At 45.0% G+C, this 22,701-nt stretch overlaps 5 protein-coding genes across 6 annotated transcripts in view; 2 read left to right on the top strand and 3 right to left on the bottom strand.

Moving 5' to 3' along the window:
• Nucleotides 1-420: 420 nt before the first annotated feature.
• On the bottom strand, nucleotides 421-1,024 carry Acbp6 (Acyl-CoA binding protein 6). The gene is made up of 2 exons (XM_018006745.2): nucleotides 869-1,024; nucleotides 421-802 (listed from the first exon to the last, which is right to left on the bottom strand). The coding sequence occupies exons 1-2, from the start codon at nucleotides 875-877 to the stop codon at nucleotides 563-565; spliced, it is 249 nt and encodes an 82-aa protein (XP_017862234.1). The 5' UTR covers nucleotides 878-1,024; the 3' UTR covers nucleotides 421-562.
• Nucleotides 1,025-1,170: 146 nt separating this feature from the next.
• On the bottom strand, nucleotides 1,171-4,372 carry BBS1 (Bardet-Biedl syndrome 1). Its single transcript, XM_089467781.1, has 6 exons — nucleotides 4,238-4,372; nucleotides 3,656-3,983; nucleotides 3,355-3,590; nucleotides 2,462-3,296; nucleotides 1,899-2,408; nucleotides 1,171-1,835 (listed from the first exon to the last, which is right to left on the bottom strand). Exons 2-5 carry the CDS (start codon nucleotides 3,933-3,935, stop codon nucleotides 1,939-1,941), a joined length of 1,821 nt encoding a protein of 606 aa, XP_089323907.1. The 5' UTR covers nucleotides 3,936-3,983; nucleotides 4,238-4,372; the 3' UTR covers nucleotides 1,171-1,835; nucleotides 1,899-1,938.
• A 68-nt stretch (nucleotides 4,373-4,440) lies between these two features.
• On the top strand, nucleotides 4,441-6,973 carry msl-3 (male-specific lethal 3). 2 transcript variants are annotated; one of them, XM_018006736.2, is made up of 7 exons: nucleotides 4,441-4,573; nucleotides 4,721-4,899; nucleotides 4,964-5,277; nucleotides 5,350-5,617; nucleotides 5,754-6,253; nucleotides 6,318-6,402; nucleotides 6,466-6,973. In XM_018006736.2, exons 1-7 carry the CDS (start codon nucleotides 4,472-4,474, stop codon nucleotides 6,515-6,517), a joined length of 1,500 nt encoding a protein of 499 aa, XP_017862225.1. In that variant the 5' UTR covers nucleotides 4,441-4,471; the 3' UTR covers nucleotides 6,518-6,973. The 2 variants fall into 2 exon arrangements, with proteins under 2 accessions (XP_017862225.1, XP_017862224.1); XM_018006735.2 differs by having other exon boundaries at nucleotides 4,964-5,617.
• form3 (FH2 domain-containing protein formin 3) overlaps nucleotides 6,649-22,701 on the bottom strand; it is a 36,814-nt gene continuing 20,761 nt past the window's right edge. Inside the window, exons 2-12 of the mRNA XM_018006719.2 lie at nucleotides 21,861-22,264; nucleotides 21,611-21,785; nucleotides 16,339-16,372; nucleotides 13,057-13,204; nucleotides 11,534-12,555; nucleotides 11,108-11,458; nucleotides 10,660-11,039; nucleotides 10,289-10,600; nucleotides 9,958-10,222; nucleotides 9,634-9,767; nucleotides 6,649-9,573 (exon numbers count right to left, since the gene is read on the bottom strand). Coding sequence (XP_017862208.1) covers nucleotides 7,466-9,573; nucleotides 9,634-9,767; nucleotides 9,958-10,222; nucleotides 10,289-10,600; nucleotides 10,660-11,039; nucleotides 11,108-11,458; nucleotides 11,534-12,555; nucleotides 13,057-13,204; nucleotides 16,339-16,372; nucleotides 21,611-21,785; nucleotides 21,861-22,043 — 5,112 coding nt within the window. The 5' untranslated portion in view covers nucleotides 22,044-22,264 and the 3' untranslated portion in view covers nucleotides 6,649-7,465. The remainder of the gene's footprint in view (nucleotides 9,574-9,633; nucleotides 9,768-9,957; nucleotides 10,223-10,288; nucleotides 10,601-10,659; nucleotides 11,040-11,107; nucleotides 11,459-11,533; nucleotides 12,556-13,056; nucleotides 13,205-16,338; nucleotides 16,373-21,610; nucleotides 21,786-21,860; nucleotides 22,265-22,701) is intronic.
• LOC108613344 (trypsin I-P1-like) lies at nucleotides 16,667-17,873 on the top strand. Its single transcript, XM_018006743.2, has 3 exons — nucleotides 16,667-16,989; nucleotides 17,054-17,327; nucleotides 17,405-17,873. The coding sequence occupies exons 1-3, from the start codon at nucleotides 16,700-16,702 to the stop codon at nucleotides 17,765-17,767; spliced, it is 927 nt and encodes a 308-aa protein (XP_017862232.2). The 5' UTR covers nucleotides 16,667-16,699; the 3' UTR covers nucleotides 17,768-17,873.

Here is a 22,701-nt window from a genome sequence, read left to right as displayed (position 1 = left end):
TTAGGTGCTCAAATTTATTGAGTTGGTATTAAGTGAGGCTAATATATTTATTGAATTATTTGAATAGTGTATATTGAAATATATATTTTAAATTCGACATATTTTATATCTTCGTTGATCTCAATTTTAATTTCAAAATTTCTCAAATTACTACATCAATATTTGTAACTAGAGGAAGTACGTTCTTGAAATGATTGGTGTTGTCTGTGTTTTTTTGCGCTGACTGTTGGAATTAGATGGCAAACTGCTATCATGATGAGACAGCTGAAACAAATTGATCATTTTATGTGTATTTATGATTATTACATATATACATTTAAATAGATAATTTGCTCAAGTACATGAACATTAAAGTTTCATGATTTGAAAATGTATCGAAGTTTGCTGCAAATAATAGAACTTTAACATAACTAAATCATGTTTTGGTAATTTTTTCTAAATGCTTACGGTTTTATTAGCGTTCATATAAAAATAGTATAAATACATTTGTTTAACAAGGACATTAGTGGCATAAATAAAATATAAATTTGCGTGCTAAAGCAAAGTTCTTTAAATGCATTCTCTACTCGTATTTGGCAGCAAGCTTCTTGTACACCTCGATGTAGTGGGCTTTGGCATCCTCCAGAGTCAGACCAGCCTTGCTCTTCCAGGCATTGTAGCGAGCCTTCTCCTCCTCATCCTCTGGCTCCTCAATGTTGCAATCGCCCTCTGTGGCCTGCCTGTAGTAGCCATAGAATTCCAGGAAATCCTCCTTGGTTAAAGTGTCCCTGAACTTCTTTGCTTTCTCTACGATTTCCTCAAACTGCAGCGCAAAATAGGAGAGAGTTATTCCTCCTGATTTAGTCGTAGTTTTTATATTTTAACTTACGTTCACCATGTTGGCTGTTAGCTGGTCTGTTGTGTCGGGTTAACGAAAACAAATTGTGGTTGCTTGTTTCAATTCGTAGTTATATATAAAATAGTCTGAAGCCTAAAAGCCAATTTTGTTGTTAGCTAATCTTATCAAAACTGACTCCTATTCCCTGCTACCTGAAAAAATAGACACACTCAGCACATACATCATATTTGATTTGCTATGCTGATTGGATCTCGCTGAGTCAATAACGAATAGTTCGTATGAGTTTGCACTTGCAGTTTGCTGGAAATAATATTGACAATTCATATACGTATAATCGCAATCGTAGAGCTAAGTATAGAGATAGACATGGAGTCACGTTATGCACTGAATCGATAAGATTAGCATGAATATTTTATGAGTGTTCATCGAATATGTTTTATCACATTTATGTAAATACATATATAAAACAGGTTAATACTGCCAGCAACTGAAGATAAACCTGACTTCCTATTTATGTTGGCTATGGCGCACAGTTCACAGTAAAGTCACTTTGATTTAATTTTGAATGATTCATGTCCAGACTTATCTTAGATCAGACAAACACTAACGGCGCTCACCTATCGTACTTTTCCACAATATTAATTAATATAAAACCCAACTGAAATTAGCCTATACTGAGCAGACTTTCCCTAAATTTAAATTAATTAAATTGCATATTGCTGGACGAGATTATTATAAGTAGAAGCCAGATGTTTAAAGTTAAGCAACATTCCACACAGTTGCCTTGCATAATGGCCAGCCTTTGAGTAACGTTTTGAACTCGCCAATAAGTTCTCTGAGAAGCCCAAAGTCTCTGACTTCTTGAAGTTCTATGGACTCTTCGAACAGGCCACCATTAGAGATGTCAACATTGATAAGACCGGATTATTCGATTTAAAAAAGAGCATGTATGAACCGCATAGGAGGCTTATGTCAAGGTCTACGAGAAGTATGCGCCCTAAATGATGAAGAGCGTTAGCAACTAACCTTATTTTATGGGCAAATAAATTTAGCAACTTACCCGTAATAACAAATATTAATCACTTTATATTGAACAGCATTTAGAATGCTGCTTCCGATTGTGGCATGGCCACCACGGCAGCTATAAGTGGCTTCGCCTGACCCGCCTTCATTAGCATAACACGAATCTGAGAATTGTCGGGCGTCAAAGTGGCTGGCGGCAGCTTGTCCATTGCATCCAGCACAGCCATCACCTCAAAGTCTACGCGCAGCGGTATGCCAGGCAGAACGCTGGGCAGTCTGGCCACGGACTGCTGTATGGTATAATGACGACGATCCGCATGCAGCAGTACAGCCAGATTTGAGGCCATCTTATACGTGGACAGATTCTGTACGGTGAGGTAGAGTCGAAAAGCGGGTCCACTGCCGCACACCTCGGCGGCTAGTTTTACGGGTGCATGTGTTAGGTCTCCTGAAATGGTGCTCTCTGAGGAGTTAATAGCATCTATTGTGGCACGTGCGGCTGTGTGGCGTAGTCGCCACAGCTCCATCTGAAAGCTGCCGTAGCTAGCTGCATTAAGGTAGAAATTAGTACTGGCTTGCTCAAAGATCCACGCAACTTACACTTGGCCTGCTGTTTCTCACGCGCCGCTTGCTCTACGAATATTGAGCTCTTCTTTGACTTGTCCAGTATGGAGGCATCTCCGATCTTCTGCGGCACCGCCAAACCCTTTTTCGTTAGTGCAGCCACTGACGTGTCTGGTTCAAAACGTGTTATGCGTCGCAATATCTTTATAATAATTTCGCCACTTTCTGTGATCAGTGTGAGCACATGATCCTCCATTCCCATACGTCCATATAGCATGCCGGACACAGTCTCTGGGACCACGAATTCATCCACCATATAGCGATTCAAATAGAAGGCCACCTTTCCACCTTGAAGAGCGACGGCTACCAAGGTGACGCCCAGGTGGGTTAGTGGTAGGGGTAAAATGCAGACCGGCGCCGACTCCAAGTGCAGCTGATAAAGCTGTTTGCCTCGCTTCGAGCAGCACATATAGCGATGCTCCATGGTGGTTATAACGATTGTCTGATCAATGGGAAGCAGGAGCAGGCCAGTCAATGGGGTGGATAGCTTGAAAATCTCCTGACCCTCGCTGCTGGACTTGCGCAGCAGGTAAACTCCACCATTCCGCGTGCCCACCACAATGGAGAAATCTGTCTCATAGGTGCCATGTACCGAAATAAGGCTTGGCACAGCTGTCTCATAGTTGCAAATAGTTGACTGATATATCAAGTTGAAGCCCTGCGGCTCCAACACATATATGTGACCCGTGTCTGTGGCCAGAACCAAATGTGAAGGGGGACTCACGTTGCTGGAAACTCGGTTCAGACAACACATGGCCACAATATTGCCGGTTCGACCCACAACCGAATCCTTGTGTGTGCTGATAAATGCCTAGAGAGAAATTAAGTGGATATATAATATTATTTAATTTAGAAAACTTTTCTCTCACAGCTCGCTCTTCCTCCGTTAGTTGCAGAAGCCGTTGAGTTTTACGCGATAGTTTGGCATGGTCCACATCCTTGAGTAACTGCAACAGCCCTTCATGAGTCTCCGGTTTCATCACAGGTAATTTGCGCCACAACTCCAACTCCAACTCATCCGCATCCGTGGCTGGTATTGTGTATTTAAAGAAGGGCTTCAAATGCCTATAAAACAGCACGGAATCAGCAATGGCCACTGCAATGACTGTTTCATAAAAAAAGCATAGTTATATAAAGTTTTTATGAACTGGTAAATCCTAAAATGCTCACCCGGCGTTTTAGGTTCTGTTTCATCTGTGTAGAGACTTTCAATTGCAGTTGGTATTCCAGGTAGTGGTTGCTCATGCTTAAGTGTTAGTCCACGAAACACTTTAAGCTTGGCACTGGGCTCCTCCTCATCTTCTAGACAAATGTCAGCTACTAATAGCCGCACGTAACCATCGCATTGCACGTCACTGAGTGTCATGCAACTGGATAAAGTCGAACAGAGTTTGGGGGTGTCTTCCTCGATGTCCACATGCAGCCAATTAGATGCCGACGATGTTGCCATACTATAAAATCTATTTTTTCTCTATTTTAAAAATAATACGTTTATAGCCTGTAGAAAAATTACAATACAATGATTTGTTTTGGTTTTTCCTCCTTAGCAACGGTTTGTTTTTAAATTGCGCCAATGCTGTTTATCGATTATGAAATGATAGCGGCACATGCCAGTAACAGCGAGCACATACAAATGTTATCGGAAAATGTTCATTTTGTTAAGAAACAATATAAATTGGAAGAAAACCTCTTTAATAGGTATTTTTTAATAATGTTCAATAAATTCCAAAATGGCATTCATCTTGCACGTACCACAAATTTTGCAATCATCACATTGGTTATTTTTCTAAGTGCACAGCATGATTGATGGGAACAAAAAGAGTTGGTGTTTGCTAGTTCACTACAAAAAGTTTTGCAGCCCTGGTTGTAGCGTATTTTGTGTGATTGGCAGAAAGAGGCAACAACGCGAGCGACGCGATTGAATGCAAACAATAAATAATAATATTTTGCCATAACTTAATAGTTGATGTCATTTATTCAAAAGTGATGACGACGCGAGAAGACGAGGTTCAGCTTTTCAACAAGGGTGAGAAAGTCCTGTGTTTCGAGCCCGACAAATCGAATGCTAGGGTCTTGTACGATAGTAAGGTAACCCATGAACACAACCCACATACAAACACACACACAGATACGCTCACGCATACACCAACAACGTTTCGAAACGTCAAACACAAATGCGAGAACGCGAGGTGATTGCTTCGATTTTTCACACCGAAAAAATTGTTTATTCTTTAGGTTTTAGCTGTGTATGAACGCAAGGACGCCGATAATAAACGCTACTTTGACTACAAAATCCATTTTCAAGGCTGGAACTCATCCTGGGATCGAAATGTACGCGCCGACATTTTGCTAAAAGACAACGAAGAAAATCGTAAGCTTCAACGTGAGCTGGCAGAAGCCGCACAGTTACAAAAGTGAGTGATACGTGCGCACGTGTGTGTGTTTATGTGTGAATAACTGTTTGTTTACAATTTGCAGAATTGGTGGCTATTCTTATAAAGACACCAAGACTCCGACTTTGCCACCCAGCAAGAAGAAGCGTTTGACCAGAGGTGTAAACGCTGAAGATCAGACATCAGAATCCTTGAACACATCGTTGGCATCTCAGCCGGCGACTCCACAGCACGAACTGCCGGCACAGCAGAAAGGTGGCGCCCGCATGCGGGATGGTAGTGGTAATCGTTCGCGGGACAACAGTAGTGGTCGCAAAGGCCAGCACGACAAATCTGGCACAGGCGGAGGTGGTGCTGATGTGACCATGAAGGACATACGCAAATCCGGCCGTACGGATGGTGAGCGAAAATCTGCTAAGTCTCAGTTTGATTTGCAAGTCTCACCTAAAGATACGCATACAACTGATGCAGAGAAACGCGTCCATCCAGAGGATCGTGTAATGCTGCGCATCAGCGAACGGCTGCGCGAGTATATGGAATACGACTATAATATGGTTTGCAAACTGGGGAAGGAGCATGATCTGCCCGCCCGCATGCCCATCATCACCATCTTGGAGAACTTTGTGAAGCAGCGAGCCGTCGAACTGGCCATTGGAATCAAGCAGGACAGTTCGAGGGCACGCAACACGCAGAGTCGTAATGCGCGCATGGAGCGTGAGTACGATCGGGTAATGTCCAAGTAAGTATTAGGTTTGGCTTGAATCAACTCCCAACTAGAGAGAATCCCAGTCGATTGTGTGATTCCAATTGTGAGTCGTTCTCCGTTTTGTATTATTTAATCAGCACTCATTGAACTCCTTAACCAAATTCTCCAGTGTCTGTATGCTCAAGGAAGTCGTGGATGGCTTACGGATCTACTTTGAATTTCATCTAGAAGATCACCTGCTGTACAAAGAGGAAAGGGACTATGTTCTTAGCAAACTTCATGACGACATATCAATGTATTCAAACAAGCTCGCAGCCCAAGCCAAGGAGTATATTAATCCCAGCATGGACAATGAACTCATTTCAATGGATGGCAGTATGAATGGCACAAATGGAGCCGATGGCACCATTTTAGGTGGCATTGAGTACGAGAAGCAGCTACAAAAGTGCCTTCTATACATTGTGAAATGTAGTGGAAAGAATAATATGGCTCATGCCTATGATCAGCGAACCTCCCCCTATACTGCTGCCTACAAACTGCCAATGGAAATGCGTGGCTTCCTCTGTGAGACTTTTAGCTGGAGTCTGTTGGCTAAAACAGACACACTATATTTAGATAAATCTGAGAAATCTATGATATTTGGTGCACCACATTTAGCGCGAATGCTGGGTGAGTGGTGGAGTTAATTTACATTGCAGATTCCCTTAATTTAATAATTATTTTCCTACTGCAGTTTTATTGCCCGCATGGCTCAATGAGTCGCCCATATCCAATGAGAAACTAGAGATTCTGATACCACATCTCAACTCGTTAATCAAGTAATGAACATTTGTTTGACAGCTTTGTTAACAGTTACTAATACTGTTTCTAATTTATTTCAGTTACTTGGAGAACCACAAGGAATGGTTTGATAAGCAGAATTATTGTAAATAATGTCCAAGAGAAATATCCCGCCAAGCAATATTAGAAAAGTTTCTAGTTTGTTTAGTTCACAAGTAAAATGTAAGGCACGGCATTGACATAATTATTTAAATATTTTATTTTATTTATTATGCACTTAAAGCTTGTTTTTTTTTTTTTTTTTTCGTATTTTCTTTTAAGAATTTAATTGTCATTTGTTCATCAGTATGAATATCAATACCTAAATCAATTACGATTTCGGTTGTCTTTTTTGTTTGTTTTCTTTTACTACACATCTGTAATAAACGCGCTTCTATAAAAAGAACTTTTCTACACATGTATAATCGAATAGTGTCTAAAACTAGATGTTAATTTTAATATGGAATAGAGAATTTTAACTTGTAATTCTAAGTTAGTCGAGTAGTTTTACTAACTAGTATATTTCTTCAATTTTTTTTTTGTGCTCAAATAAAGATATATATTTAAGGATTTCAACAATCTTTTGTCTTTCTTAAGAATTAGAATGTAAGAGGTCCATGGAAACGATGAAAAGTGTGCAAAAAGAAAACTTTCGCATTGAAACACATTTTGTGACGGAGCTCACGGCGCACCTGTTTCTGTTTACCTTTGGAATGTGCTGAAAATGATCATCATTATCATCATCATCGGACCCTGTGCTGGACCCTCTCTAAACTAGATACTACTTGGTGTATAACAACTGCTCATAAATAACTCTGGGAGCTAGGGCTTCGGGTTGTTGTGCTACGTTAACAATTAAATGGAGTAGTTTGTGCAAAATCCTGCCTAGAAATTCGAATTATTTTACTTGTGTATTTATATTTTGTTTTTGATGTCGTTTGCTTGGACGGCTTAGATTATATGCATTTTGTAACTTGTCTTTGTTCTGACTTTGTAAACTTGGGACGTTAACTTGGACGATGCCTCCTATTCCTACTCCTCACTCTTCCTGCATGAAATTGCTTATTTCTGGCGCTTGGTAGCGCTGCTGGCCGTGGGCCGCATAAAGCTGCTCACTGATCGGTTGCGCGGCTGCTGGGGATTACTCGAGCTGCTGCTGTTCTTGGCCTGTTGATTCATCACATTCTTCACCAGCATCGCGCTGCGTGCGGCTGTCAAACGAGAGGCGGGTGCTGTGGCTGGGGCTGCAGTTTGGTTTTCCTTGAAGCTAGTGCTGTTGCCCAACGGCTGAGCCTGGCCAGAGCGGGGACCGGCCGACAGCTTGCTCCGCACGAGTATCACACTGGGACCCACACTGGAGCCACTGCTGCTGCTGCGGCTGGCGGGCACGCCACGCCCACTGGCTGTGGGTCGCGCATTCTGCGCCGCCAGTGGACGTTTGCTGGGCGATGAGTCCACCGAGACGGTGGCGGTACGTTGCACTGAGGGCAGACGTCGCACGACAGTCTGTGTGGATGCGCCGCTATTGATGGAGGATCGCGAGGAGCGTAAGCTGTTGCGGGAGCTACTTCGCTCCACATCGCGCTGTTTCGCATAATTGGGCGTGAACTGTGGAGGCTCGTGTGGACTGCGCCTTACGCCCGTCGATGAGGATGAACGTACCGCAGTGGGCGTGGCACTCGGCATGTGGCTGCCATTGGGCATACGCAGTGGCCGGCTGGCCGAGAGGCTACGCTTGGGCAGAGCAGCTGTGATCGTTGCCGTGGCTGAGATTTGGTTTTGTGACTTGTTGCCAGATTGGGACTGTGAAGGATTGGTGGAGCTGCCGAGCCGCCTCGCCTGCTGCAGTCGGTCTGCCAGGCGGCTGCCCATTGCACTGATGCTGGTGGTGCTGGTTTTTTGCTTGGACAGCGGGCGTGAACGTTGGGCGGGCGCCTCATTAGCCTCGTTGCAGGAGGAGTTGGTGCTCTCACCCTTGCCATGTGAGGGTGTGTCCGAGACCAAGCTCTGTGTCTCTTCGAAGCCCTCGTCGTTGAGCTCGTGATGTCCGCTGGCATTAAGTTTCAGCTTGTTCGGCGTCAACTCACGTGGCGGACTCCAAGGTCGCTCTGGTGTGCCCGTTGGCGATTTCAGATTGCGTATGGCCTCTCGCACATCCTCCTGGTTGATGGAGCTGATGTGTCGACCCACCTTCTCCAGTTTGGTTATGGTGCGCGCCTTCTCCGGCTGCGGCTCCTCCTTTGGCAAACGGCGCACTTCACTAGCGCTGGCCGATTGCTTGATATCCGGCGTAGGCATAATGAGCTCCTCATTGCCGCTGCTGTAGTCCGTGGGTCGCTTGTAGCGACGCGTCCGCCTCGCCAGAGCATAGCGATCAAAGTGACCCGGCGCATCCTGCTCATTGGCTGTTGCGTTGGTGTTATTCTTCTCCTCCGGCATATGCTTTGGCTTATCTGTCATGCTGACCGTGACCACTGTGCTGGTGGGCGTGGCCAGGACGCGTCGTGTCACTGGCGGCGTCTCAATGTTATCCGCATCGATTTCTTTGGAGGAGGCGGTCACATACTGCGACTCATTGTGACTCTTGTGATGATCCAGCAGATTAGCAAAGGTGTCATCTTGCGTGGGCGACTTGGGCGACTCAACACGCTTCACCGGCTCCGGCTGCAGATCCATGCTGGACGGACGCCGGACATAGATTTTCAGGCAATCTGCAGTGCCACTTCTGTCGCCCAGCTTTTGTATAATGGACTTGCGGCGATCCTCCTCGGCAATCGACTGCAGAGGACTGGTACTCTGCGCCTGCTCCTGCGAGCGTTGCCGCCGATATTGACGCAGTTCCTCGGCCGTGGTTAGATGTGGTTGAGCAGTCTGCGCTGTTGTCGTCGCATCCGCTATGGCCTCAATGTTACCCACCACGTCTGTGTGGTCCAGTGTTTGGCTTGGCTTCCAGTCTGCATAGACGCGTTGATAGCGCGCTGGCTGCTGCTTCTCCTTCTCCTGCTTCTCCTGCTCCGGCGCTCGCCTGATGTAGCTGCTGCTGTGGCTGTGGTTGTTAGTTGGGTTAGTGATCGTCGTCGTTGGCGTTGACGCCGTCGTCGTTGGCGTCGTTGTTGCTGTTGTTGGCATTATCTTTTCCTCTGGCAATGGATCCAGTTTTCGTTCGTTTTCTGTATAGTATTGAAGCTGGAGTTTTAGTTTCTGCTTGGACTTGAGTTGATATCGCTTACCAGTTTCGTTCTCGAGCGATCGCCGATTCGCATTAACCAGGCGACGCTTCCGCTTGTATTCCTCGTTCTGTTTCTCATCGTTTTCGTTTGACTGCAGCCAAGTTTCGATCTTCTGTCGCCACTCACGGGATATTCTGTTGAATGGTATTTTATTGGTATTTATTTGGTATTTATTATGATAAATTATTAAATTTATAATTAATTATAAAATTTAAAAGAAAAATTTGCTAAAATGTTATTAGTATAAATTACTTTAGCTTTTATATAGAAGGCTATATCGATTTAGTCTTTAGTTTGTTTAGTTAAGTCTCAGGAAATGCTTACCTCGGTTTAGCATCCTCGTGCGCTGCGGGCATTTGCGGTATCGTTGGGCCGTTGCTGATGGGCGTATTGGCTGCCGTTGTGGGCGTGCCTGTACCACTGCTGGCTAAAGGCGATTGAATGCGGTCCTGCTGCTGTTGCTGTTGCTGCTGCAGCAGTGGAGCTGGTGAGCTGGCACGCTCCCGATCAACACCAAAGTCAATGTTGAGTATATCCGGACGCTTGCGACTCGAGCTGCCAGAGCGTGCACGGCGTGCCCAGGATCGATCTGTTGGAATAGTAGAGTTAGCCAATATCGCAAGTAGAAGCAAATATAGAGAGAATGGAGACCTACCTAGACTGCCGTAGGCTGCCTTGCGATCGCGACTGATATGACCGAGGCCGTCGTGGCCATGCGGGCCGGAGCTACGCAAATACTCCATGAGGTCATCCTCACCGGCCAGCACGCGACTGGGACGACGTCGTAGGCTGCCATTGGGCGTGATGTCTGGCGAGGCGCTGTACTCCTGCTCGATCCGTATGAAGCCGTTGTTCAGCTCACCCGAGCCCAGTTGGCGCCTGCTCAGCGCGGGGCTGGCGCGCGGATCGAACAGCCCATCGCCCAGAAACGAGTCCGAGTCGGAGACGGGCGTGCCCGCTTGACCCACTGCAAAGGAAAGGCAACTGTTATAAGAAGAGGAAATTATATGAATGACGGCAGCTTACTTTGCTTGGTTCTTCTGGCCAGCTGTTCCGCTCGAATTCTGTTGCGCTCCTCTGCCAGCTTCTCCTGCTGCACACGCCGCTCGTTCTCCTTGATGGCCTGCCTGAATTTATCACAGAAGCTCTGAAAGATTTTGAAGCACTCCTCCAGCTTAAACGTAGCCGCATCCTCGCAGAAGAACTCGGCCAGTTTGAGACGCAATGATTCCACCTGCTTCATGCCGGCCTGCAGCACGGCCACCTCAGACTCCGCGGCCAGCAAAAACTCCGACATCTGCTGCTTGATGTCCGCATCCGTTGTGGGCAGCTCAATCTGCTTGGTGATCTTCCTGATGCGGTTTTCCAGCGTGGTAATCTCACTGTTAATTTGCTCCGTTGTGGTTCTGTGGGCAATTGAAGAGGTATCAGGATTTAAGTATGCCTCCTCTAATGGATTTAGATGTTCACTTACTTGCTGGCATCTTCGAGATTGCTCAGCTGTGTGGTGAACTGCAGCAGCTCCGGATTGCAGCGCTCTGCTTGGATGGCCACAAAGTGTATAAGATTCATGCCCGGCTTGTTGGCTCGGATGTCAGTTAGCTTCTGCAGCGACGATAGCTTCACCCCGGCCGCCTTGCCCGCATAGCCGCCGGCGTTGAGGAAATTGCCAGCAACGACGACCATGTAGAGCACCTCCTGCAGCAATTTATTGTTGAGCAGATTGTCGCCAGCGAAGAGCATGGCATTGATGCAGGGCTCCAAATAGGCCATATTCGCGGCAAACTCTTCCTTGAGCAACATGCTCTCAATGCGCAGCTTATAGCTGTGGGAGAGAAAAAGAGAGAGGGTATTTAATATCAGGTTGCAAGGTTCCATTTCAGTTGGATTAAGCACTCACTTGGGCACCGCGAGCAGCTGGAGCAGAAACTTCTCGGCACTGCCCAGACGCGTGCGATCTCCATTGAAGCTCTTCAGCACTTCCAGCTCGTCCATTTCGGGCAGTATCTTGAGCAAACCCAACAGCCGCTCAGCGCCAATCTCCTCGTGCGCGCCATGCCGTATCAGCTGGATGATGTCCTGACTGTTGCTGCGGAACTGCCGCAAAAAGATGTTGACATTCAGGCTGCGCTTGCCGTCCAGCAGAGTGATCTCAGTGCTCTCCTTCTTGCCCTTGCGATCTAATGTGTCCTTGCCATTGGCGCTGGATGGCTTGCCATTCTTATTTCTGGTCGGAATGGGTGAGCCCTCGCCGCTGGTGGGCTGCTGGCAGAAGAGACCTTCCATCTCGCTGAAGTCGATTTCCATTTGATTATTGTCCCGGTGCACGTTGGCCATTTTGCTCCAGATGTTCTCCTTGCCCAGCACCTTGTTGTCCGGTATCTTGTTCCAATTGATGGATCTCAGTTTGTACTTGGACTCGGGCGTAACCTGCTGTGGCAGCAGCGACACCGCCGGCTGCTCCGGCAGCGGAGTTGTCGGACGCAACGATGGCGGTGGCGGCGGCGGCGGCAACCCCGCATTGCCGTTCGGCGCGGGGAGCGGAGGCGGCGGTGGTGCGGCTCCGTTAACTGTAAATGTTGCGGGTGGCGGCGGCGGCGGCGGAGCTGGTGCAGTTGGTGCTGGTGGCACTGCTGGTGGCGCTGCTGGTGGTTTCGCCACGGCCACGGCCGCGTGTGGCTGTGAGGGCTTCCTTGTCGGACTGCTGGCATCGCTCGACCGACAATTGGCGCAGGTGAATTTTTGTGAACTTTGATGGCGCAGCAGACGCACTGCATCATCGGGATCCTCGAGTAGTGTGGCGCGATGCACCAGCCGCTCAGTCGTATCCCAAATGACGTCGCTCAGCGGATCCTTCGAATCGATGCGCAGCAGATGTTGCAATATATTGAGAAATGGCCCCTCCTGCGGCTTATCCGCCACCTGGCAGTCGGAAGAGATAGTTAGATTTGGGTTTAGCTTAGTAGATGAAGGTGGAACTAATATAATTAATGATAAATCTACTGCTCAGCTGAACTTGAGAATTTCTAAGAAGAATTTCTTTACTTTAAGCTGTGTATAAGGACAACAATTATTTAAATTCTATTTCCGGCTTAAATACCCTGGCCTTTCGCTAGATGGCGCCAACAGGCATTAGCTTGATTCAATTTCATTGGGTTATATTACAAATAAGCTCCCTTCCGTATGACAGTTGACATTTATCCTCGATTCGCGTGCAATGAGCACCTTGACAATGCACCCTCACTTAGTTCAACTGCAACTTGGGCATACGCTGCGTATACTTAATGTCCATGCTCATGCCCGTGCCTAAGCATATGCATATGAATAATAAGTATACGAGGCATGTGACAGCGCAGAGTTGACTGAGAGAGAGGGAGAGGGAGAGAGAGAGAGAGAGAGAAATTAATTAAAGCTGGCACTCACCTGTCGCAGTATCGCATAGAAGACATCAAGATGCGAATTGAGATTGATGCCATCGGGCGCCTGCAGGCTCTGGGCCTCGTCGCATTCTTGTTGCTCCACGAACACGTCCAATTGTACGATGATATCGCCGACACCCTGTACGACTTTTCTGCAATGTAGAATAATGGGTTAATCTCTGGCCACTATGCTAATTGGAACAGCAATTGGAATGGGAATGGGAATTGCAATTGCTATTGCGAAATGCATTGCTAATGTGTCGTCTGGTTCATTATTCAAGTGTCAATTAGCAATTCGCCATTCGCAATTTGTTTTGCCTGCGCGCGACAATTGTAGGGGGCATTAATTGATTTGTGATTTATGTGATATTTGTTTTCGATTTATGGCACAAGTGGGCCACAAGTAGTTGCAGCAACAGTCCAAATCTGTGTGACCTGACATTGAGTGTCTGCTCAGTGACATAGCCACAGCAGGTTGCCAAAACACACACACACACACTCGCACACACACACTCACTTGAGATTCTGCACTAGTTGCAAGGCGGCGCCACTGTAACGGGACAGCGAGCAGCAGTACGTGAGCCGTCGCTGCAGCTGCAAGGGCAATGGCAGTGGCAACCCGGACGCCGACTCTGTCTCTGACTCTGACTCTGACTCGGTCTCGGACTCGGCTGGCAGTGATGACTCCACGTTGCCTGCCTTGCAGCAGCCTTGGCAATCACAATCCAACACAGCTCGAGGCGACTCACGGCGAGGCGACTCGTGGCGAGGTGAGTCGAGGCTCGACGAGACGACGTTTATAGCCAGGCGCCGCCAGTTCCGACCATATTCGATAGACTGATAGCTGTTGTTAGGCACTCGTGTCCTTGCTCCTTTTATGGTGTGTCAATTGATATCCATAAACTGAGTGGCACCTTTTTTAATTGCTTTTCAATTGTGTTGCTCGTGACAGCGAGCAGCGAGCAGCGAGGCAAATGGCAAATGGCAAACAGCAAGTGGCAATGTGCGAGGACGAGACAGGACACTGACGGCTGACGGAGCTCAGACCAGACGGAGCCAAAAACTGGACTGCGAGAGCAATTCGCTTTTATTGTTGTCCTTGCCAGCCACGTGCTGCGCGCGCATTGATTTCTCCATAGCCAAAAGAACAAAAACAAAACTGCATGAAGAAAAAGTTGGCTTGGCAACTAGGAGAGCCAGGCCAAAAAGCTGAAAACTCTTCCGTTCTTCTTTTTGTTTTCTTCTTTTTTTCCTCCCTGTTTGGGTCTCTTCTATTTTGACGAGACACTTCGTCAACAACATCGGCTCTGCGTGATGCGCTTTGTGCTTTGTTTTGGCAGCTATTTCTATTTTGGCTCATCGCGGAAGTTTTACCCGGCTGACACGATATGCGGGTGCCAAGTGTCGGTGTGAATAAAACGAAAAGCCAAAAGGAAAAGCGGAAAAACAAAAAAATCGAACTAATGTTAAGGAAGTTAAACGAACTAACACGGCAAATTAAAGACATGAAACGGTGGAGGTAGCTAATATAACATTTCAGTTGAAATTCGTGATTGAGGTATACACAGATAGCATATATAAGTATATATAATGTAAATTCAAATTTACATTTACATTATTTATTCCTTTACTCAATTCTTTTCTACATATTTTCTATTTTATTTCCAAACTTACATCAAATATACTTAAAATTCTTGTTTAATTCTTCACTAATGCCTCTGCTAGAGTTCTTAACTAAAACCTCTTAAATCGATAGACAGATTAGGCCGTCTTTAAAAGCCGCTTTAAAATGTAAATGCTTTGCCGTTTTCTTCTTATGTTCCTCAGCAATTTATTTCCATTTGATGCCTGACTGTCATTTCATATGCTCACAAATTATTGGTATTATAGAAAATCGCTGTTATTCAATATTGATTGAACTTAAGATTGATTAGAACCCATTGGAGGCGACAGCAATTAAAATCCGCTTATAGAAACACAGCAGCTTCCAAGCTACGCAGATCCGAAAACTCAAATGAATATCTATTTATTTATAGCACCTCTCGAAGACGCTGCTAGAGGGGGGCTAGTGGGGGGCAGGGGTCGCTGAAATCAAAGCGCTGCTCGGCTGAATGAAAACGTTTAAAGCGATTTGTAAATTTGAAATAAATTAAAACGCGAAAGAAACTACGCATTTAATAAAAAACTTTTCATAACAATGCCACATCCCAATAGAGGGGCGCTAGCGGGGCGATGGGAAAAGAGGCGTGTCAACTGCCATAAGACAAAACAAATGGGCTTCACTTGGCCTCAGACGCAGAGCCACAAGACAAATGGCACAGAACAATCAATTAGGCATTTTGTCTCTGACGAGAGCTGTAGAAGCTGCCACAGTGGAACCGCAGAGGGGAGGGGGCTGCGATCGGGTGAGCCAGAGGGTTTCCATATTGTTATTGTTCATTTTTGGGCCTGAACTATTTGAAAGAATTAATTGAATTTGTCTAAGCTTTATACGAAGCGGCAAATTATTGTCAACTTGGGCCCAGGCCCCATTTATAAACCAGTTGTGCGGCTCGATAAGGCAGTGGGGGGCGAGGGGGCAGCTAGCAGCTAACTAATTGATTTATTGTTGACTAATTAAATATTGAATTAATTGCTTGACAGACTCAACAAAAACAAAAACCCAAAACAAAAAACAAAAAACCGGCGCAAATTATTTGCATAAGACCCAAACACACAAGCAAAAAAAAAAAAAAAAGAAAAAACTGAAAGAAGAAGAGTTTTCGGATTGTTGTCGATTTTGATGGATGTTTGACAAGCGTCCAAATCGGCGCAACTTGGCCATCACACTTAAACGGCCGCTAATAATGGCCCAGCCGGGAGATGCCCAAGCGAAGCTCCACTTCGCATACCCATGTGAATTTCATTTATTTCTCTTTTTTTGCGACTAGACCTTGATCTTGCCTAGTTGAGAGCTGCATGCAAATTAAAATGCTTATTCCATTCGATTGCCGAAATACGAGTGTATTCACATCGTATTCACATTGGATTCGCATCAAAATCAAGCAAGACATTTTAAATTGTTTGTGATATTCATTTGGACTATGTTGTTGAGGTTGTTGTTGCTGTTGCTGTTGTTGTTGTTGTAGTGGGTGTGTTTCAGGGTTTCAGTTAACAAACATTGCATAAATTGTCTAGATTCAGCACACACACACATAGGCATAGTGTGGGTGCCTGGCCATGTCTTTGACTAACATTTGCCATCCGCTAGAGCTATGTTAAGTGGTCATTAAACCTAAAAACTCACCTTAGATTGTTGAGCAGCGGCAATAATTTGAGGCCTGCAATGAAAACAACATGGGAATAATAAGTAGTATTCAGTGAATCAAGCTGATATACAATTATATATCAGCAAAAAGGTATTTAGTGCTGAAATGAATGAAAATTGCATAGAAAGAGAGAGAGAATGATAGGCATTTAGCAAGAGCGAATGAAACAGAAGAGGAAGTCGAGAAACACTTATATCTATTGCATAGAACGGGGTCAAATTACTCTTTGATATTTTGATAGGCTATCAGAGTTGCAGGCAGGGCATTTATTCATATACAAGTTGAATATTTATTTTGATATAGTAAACTATTCTTCCATGTCAAACACCCACTCGATCAATGTCATTCAAATATTTTGTACTTATTATGATATATAGAAATTTGTTCCTTGTTTTACAGATTTTTTTAATAGTGTCAATAGCTGTCGGCCTGAAGGATTTAAATGATGTTGGACGTGTTAAACGACTAGCCACGCCCACTTACACAGCTCAGTCCGTTAGGAGTACCGGCAAGTATGTGGTGTCCATCAGATCGCGCACTCCATACAAATACTTTGGGGATAACCATTACTGTGGTGGCTGCATCATATCGCCCATATTTATTCTAACTGCCGCGAAATGCGTGATGAGGTGGATAATCCAGTTATCTATGTATATAAGTACGTACTCATCCAAATATTTGCTTTCGTTGAAGCACTCATAAGGTGTTGCGTCGAAGTCGCGTGATGCTGATCGTTGCTGGAGCACCCAATCGGCTAAAGATTTTCGCGGAGAGCCGGCATGTCCCGGTGAAGACGATATATGTGCCCCAGAACTACACCATATTCAATACCAATAACATAGCACTGCTGAAGACCGGCTTGAGGCTACCCACAAATAATTTTCGCATTGGGATAATAGGGCTGCCCCTCGGGCCGGCTGTGGAAGGTCTCTACTACAGATCCATGGGCTGGGGACGCGTCCTGAAGGTAGATCACCAAATAATATCCCAATCGAATGGGATCTCAGCTGATTCCATCTCATTTTATCTATCACTTGTTTGCAGGGCGGCGCTATGGCCTCTAGCATCCTCTTTATCGATGTGATGCTGCAGGATTTCGCCACATGCAAGCGACTGATTGGCCCATTCACACCGGACATGCTATGCGTTGGCAATCTGCACGTTCGCAATCTGGACGAGCATCCCTGTTTGGGTGATGCGGGCGATCCGCTCATGCTGAACGACACGGTATATGGCGTAGCTACCTATGGCCTAGGCTGCGGTAATGATAAATATCCCTCCGTGTATACGAATGTCTGGTATCACATGGATTGGATCAGGGCGATTATGTCACGTGGCAGTAGTCAAAAAATCCAATATCATCTGATCCGTGTTTGGCTCTTACTTTTGCTTTATATGTGCGGGTAATTGTTTAGAACCTATTACATATACTCGTATATTTGATTTTTAGTTTCTTAACATAATTTTTCATTTGTGAGAATTGCAGTTATAAATATGCATATCAAAATATTAATTTAATGTTGAAATTAAGTGAAATATGTATTTTCAGCAGAGATCTATATATCGAATTGAGCCAAGACAGCTAAACTCTGCTATTAATGATGCTAATTCAATATATATATACATAAGTATATGAGCTTTATCTCGCGTACGCCTCCTTCCGCCTGTTGCATGCCCTTGCAGCAAAAACAATTAGAATTTGCATGAACAACTTGGCATTTGCTGATTGAACTTTGCTAATTGAATTTGTCAGCAAGACAGTTCTTAGCCCGTGCCCAACTCCCAATGCTGACTGGTCACTGGGGGTATTGGGGACCTGATCTAGCCGCCCAGTGTGCAGCAAGAGTCGCTTCCGGTCAAGCTTGTTTTTTGTGCGCTGTTTGTTTGTTTCACTTTGTTCGCCTCCTGCTTTTATTTGCGCACAGACGTTATTTTGTTGTATTTGATATGTGGCTGCTTGTAAATAAATATAATAAAAAATTAATTACAAAAATGCTCGTGAAAGTCGCCTCGTTGTAGCTTCTGTGTATCGCTGCTGTTCCACCCAATCCCCTGGTTGGTCTGCCCACCCAATGTTCGCCTTATTTGGCGCCTTGACGTTCATAATTTTATTTTACGACTTTGTTTCGTTGTCGTTTTATTTATTTGAAATTGAAAACCATAAAAGGCACACAATTAAAATGTGAGTGCCTGTGTTTCTGTTTTCTGTTTTCTGTGTAGATGTGTTGAAAAGTTTCTTTGTCCGGCCATTGTTAAAGCATTTGGAAAGTCTTGGAGGTCTCTTGAGATCTAGAGAACCGATCTAAGCGAATTCAGCTGCCATTGCTTATATGCCCTACAGCCAAGGAATTCGCCAAACACGCCCAAATAACCAAACGTAATTGTTTAATAACATGCCATGCAACAAGAAATCAAGTCAAAACTTTAAGACTAACCGAAATAAATGTTGCAGTTGGATGTTAAGAGCTGCGTAATACTTGCTCAAAGAGTTTTCTAAATATATTAATTCATTGAATTTTTCAAATAGAAAGATTGAGGCGGATAGAAGATCTCTAATAATTCAAATTAGAATAGCTATATCGATATGTATTGCAGCTCTAGTGGTACTTCATCTTCTCAACTGATATTCATATTATTTTATTTTATATATTTCTTTAATTAGTATATAAATAATTTTTATTTAATATAATAATCGAATCACAGTTCTGAATGCGGGAGTTTTATATTTAAAAACGTATTGTGATTGAGAGACGAATAAATCTTAAACCGTTCTGTTCCCAGAACTAATATACTCTTGTGACTTTACACACGAGTGCAAATAATAAAGCAGAAATTGAAATTAAAATCAATTCGATTTGAATATTTGTGTTTGTTTTGTGCTCAAATACATGCATATATATATGCATATATATATATATATATATATATTGTTATAAGCTGTTGACGTTTTATAAATCAATTGAAATTGAAATTCGCCAGCCAGCTAAATGAGAAAATTGTTAAATAAATAAATTTATGGCGCGTTCACAGCCGCAACAACTTCGAACTATGAAAAACTTTGCGTGCCAAAGTGGAAAATCATGGGGCATAAATCAGTAAATGCCGCACAGCCGGCAGCGATGAACTTGACAGATGACATACAGCAGATATGCTGGCCATACTCTGACCGGGTCTTGCACGGATTCCGCCTTTAAATAGATCTCAAGAACTCTAGTTTTCAACAGAGAGAGAGAGAGATAGCGAGATATAGAAAGAGAGAGAAAGAGAGATCTACTGAGCCGATAATTGGACACTTAAATGGCATTAGCAGAACTCGCAAGATCTTTGAATCGCATACTTGTATATATGCAAATATTTGCATGGAAACTCTAAGATTCTTACGTGGCGGCGGTGTGGGAGGGCATATGGGCGTGGAGCATGGAGGCCAATGGCCTTGAAACTGAATACATCGGCTCATTGCCAAACAAAATGCGGCCGTTGCTTGTCAAATGTGTCGCTGAGGAATGTACATGTCGATATGGCAACTGCATGTGTGAAGTGTCCTACCACAAAAGCCCCTCCCTGCACATACAGAGAGATGGAGAGAGGGAGGGAGAGAGGGAGCGAGGGAGAGAGGGCGAGAGATAGCGGAGCAGTTGAAGTGCGTGACTTACATTTTGCTGTTGAGATTTCGTTTTTGTCGCAGTCGCTTTATTATTATATTCTTGTAATGCTGAAAAAGCGCAGCTCAATTTATTTTAATTAAGAACAATAAAAAGCCCCTCGCTCCTTCTCCCCCTCCCACCCGTTCACGCTGCCCACCGTCTGCCCATTCGGAGTCGCTGGCAAGTGCAGCGCTCATCATTCAACGAGTGCTCCCCACATTTGGCGCTGCGCCTGCGCACTCACGCACAACTGCGCTCAATCAAAGTCATAAGAAGCGGGCCTTCGGAGCACACTGAGATGGGGCTGGAGCTGCAACTGAAGCTGGGAGTTTGCTTTAACGGCGCGGGCACAGTTCATGAACTTTGCTCAGGCCGGCGAGCATCGTCGCGAGGGGCGGTTCGAGATGTCGGGCTGACAGGATGTGAACGCGTCCCTTGTCTGTCAACAACTGGCACAGAGGCGACTTATTACATTTTAACTACGTATCTATGTTGTTGGCATAGCACAGCAGCTCTCTTCAGTGCTACTCGGACAGAGTGGAATTAAATAACAATTTGTTGTCGTCATGCAGTGCAGACCCTTGATCCGAAATATATGCACACATGCATAGCAACATGTTGGAAATATCATTTTTATTTTTATGTGACATAGTCGTAGAATATTTCACATATTTCTGTTTAATATTCAGTCATAAAAACTGGAATTTTCGGGGGTGCCGCAGAGCCAAAGCTGCTGACTTGCTTGTAATGAAGATATTTCGATTTACAACGAATTTCCTTAGCATAACCCAAGTCACGCTTGTCACGTTTTCCAATTAGTTGGATTCTAGTCTATGCCCTTTTTATGAGTGAATTCTCATTGGCGAAGAAAGCTGAGTCGGTCAACAACTTTGGAGACGCACCTCTAATCGCCGGCACGTGCTAAGGTTACTCAATTGGATTGCGTCAAGCGACAAAGGCGATTTGACGATTGGACGATATGCGGCATGGCAAACCCGCTGCCGAAACTATCATTATCCACGACCCCCAGAGCCAACAACCGCTCGAACCTAGAGCCCCGAGGGTCGCTGGCGTGGCTGTGACATGCAGTTAACCAACTCCGTTTGGGCATTTGCCAAGTGTGGTATAAGGTATATGGCATATGGCATATGGTCAAGGGCAGTGCCGATCAGCGGCGCCGTCAGCGGATCAGCGGGCACATCAATCAAATCAATGAAATCGAAGACAGCTAACAAAGCACAAGAGGGCAAAACAGTTGACTCACAAACAATACAACAAAATACAACAAAAACAATAACAATGCAGAGAAGGGGCACCTGGAGGAGGTCGTCTGATGACTTTTTGTGGTTGGCCTAATGTGTTTATCATGATGGCCTTTTGGTTATCAGCATTAGCGGCCAGTAAAATAAAAACAAAAGCCGAAGAAAGCACTGAATAAAGAAAGAGTTCTAAAGAGAGTTCTAAATCTATCCATTAAAGCAGTATCTACTTAAAATGTACCTACAAGAGAACTGTCTATATGAGAGAGTTGCATCTATAGAATTTTTTTTTTTTTTTTAAAGCAGCATGCAAATGAATCGTATCTATATAGTCTATAACAACTTACCTATAAACTCGTTGCGTATGCGAATGCGATCCTGCAGCCTTGGCTCCGAGATGATGACGCAGTTGATGAAGGCCAGCAGAGTAGCTAGATAGTCCAGAGGCGGTGTTGCAGCTGCAGTTGACTGTTCCAGCTCGTTGATGACGATTTTGAAGCGATATCGTTCCTTTTTGAGATTCTAGACAAACATCGAATGGCGGTGAATAATATGAAAAGGTCTTCGCTATGTTGCTGCTTCAGCCAGCGTATTTACCTTGTAAAACTCGAGAGTTTCGATGGCACGGGCATAGCCGTCGGGGCTGTAGGCGCAGAGCGCGGACAGCAGCTCGAAGACCTGCTTCTTGACCGTCGCATTCTGCGTGTCTAGGGCAGAGCCCAACTTGGCAATGTAGTCACGATTTTCGACTATGTAATCCAGGCCGATGCGTGAGTCCATTTTGTTTGTGGTTTATCTGGCTATATAATCGGTGGGCTACTTGGGGGAGTTTTGGGCGGGGCGTTGCTCGCCGTTTGTCACGCCGTTTCGGACGCAATTCGATCGATTGATTTGTGCGGCTAGTTACAAAGGTTCTCGGTTCTTGGACTTGGACTGGGTCTGAAGCCGCATTGAATACCTAAACAGTTTCCGTCATGCCGAACGCCTCTCGTGCGCTGAATCTGAAAATATAGACGGGAAAAAAGCGTTGCCCATGAAAAATCAATTTCTGATTGCATTAGACACATTGAGTAAGGGGCCTGCACCCCACGATGGGGTAATCAATTGTGGGTCGAAAACCCTCTGCCGGCCCGCGACCCTCCCGGCTCCACATTTCCCGTCTGCTTTAAATGCCGCCAGTGTTGCGCTCTTAATTAATTTACGATCTTGACTTCTGGGCCGTACACCCTCCGGGCGCATAAAGTCCATAAATTCATTTTGGTTAATGCACCGCCAGAGGGCGCTGCCAATTGTTTTGATTTCCCCCCAGCCCCGATATTGACCGCCAAAAAAGTAAGCGCAAAAGGCAAAAGCCAAGATCAAAGCGGGGCACCCGTCACTCGGCCACTGGGGCTCTCGTTCTCAATCTAAGCCTGGGTTCCGCCTTCAAGATCGGCAT

Source organism: Drosophila arizonae, chromosome 4 (assembly GCF_054131065.1).
Source record: "Drosophila arizonae isolate 15081-1271.41 chromosome 4, UAZ_ARI_1.0, whole genome shotgun sequence".
Classification (NCBI taxonomy): Eukaryota; Metazoa; Arthropoda; class Insecta; order Diptera; family Drosophilidae; genus Drosophila; species Drosophila arizonae.
This window is presented reverse-complemented; position numbering and strand designations above follow the sequence as displayed.

Excerpts from the sequence above, each read along its gene's own strand:
- BBS1 (XM_089467781.1), bottom strand. The coding sequence starts at position 3,935 with ATGGCAACATCGTCGGCATCTAATTGGCTGCATGTGGACATCGAGGAA. Across the intron at positions 3,297-3,354 it reads TAACGGAGGAAGAGCGAGCT|GCATTTATCAGCACACACAA; the intron begins GTGAGAGAAAAG and ends ATTTCTCTCTAG. Across the intron at positions 2,409-2,461 it reads TGAGAAACAGCAGGCCAAGT|CTAGCTACGGCAGCTTTCAG; the intron begins GTAAGTTGCGTG and ends ACCTTAATGCAG.
- msl-3 (XM_018006735.2), top strand. The coding sequence starts at position 4,472 with ATGACGACGCGAGAAGACGAGGTTCAGCTTTTCAACAAGGGTGAGAAA. Across the intron at positions 5,618-5,753 it reads TACGATCGGGTAATGTCCAA|TGTCTGTATGCTCAAGGAAG; the intron begins GTAAGTATTAGG and ends CAAATTCTCCAG. Across the intron at positions 6,403-6,465 it reads CATCTCAACTCGTTAATCAA|TTACTTGGAGAACCACAAGG; the intron begins GTAATGAACATT and ends AATTTATTTCAG.
- LOC108613344 (XM_018006743.2), top strand. The coding sequence starts at position 16,700 with ATGTCATTCAAATATTTTGTACTTATTATGATATATAGAAATTTGTTC. Across the intron at positions 16,990-17,053 it reads GCCGCGAAATGCGTGATGAG|CACTCATAAGGTGTTGCGTC; the intron begins GTGGATAATCCA and ends CTTTCGTTGAAG. Across the intron at positions 17,328-17,404 it reads GCTGGGGACGCGTCCTGAAG|GGCGGCGCTATGGCCTCTAG; the intron begins GTAGATCACCAA and ends ACTTGTTTGCAG.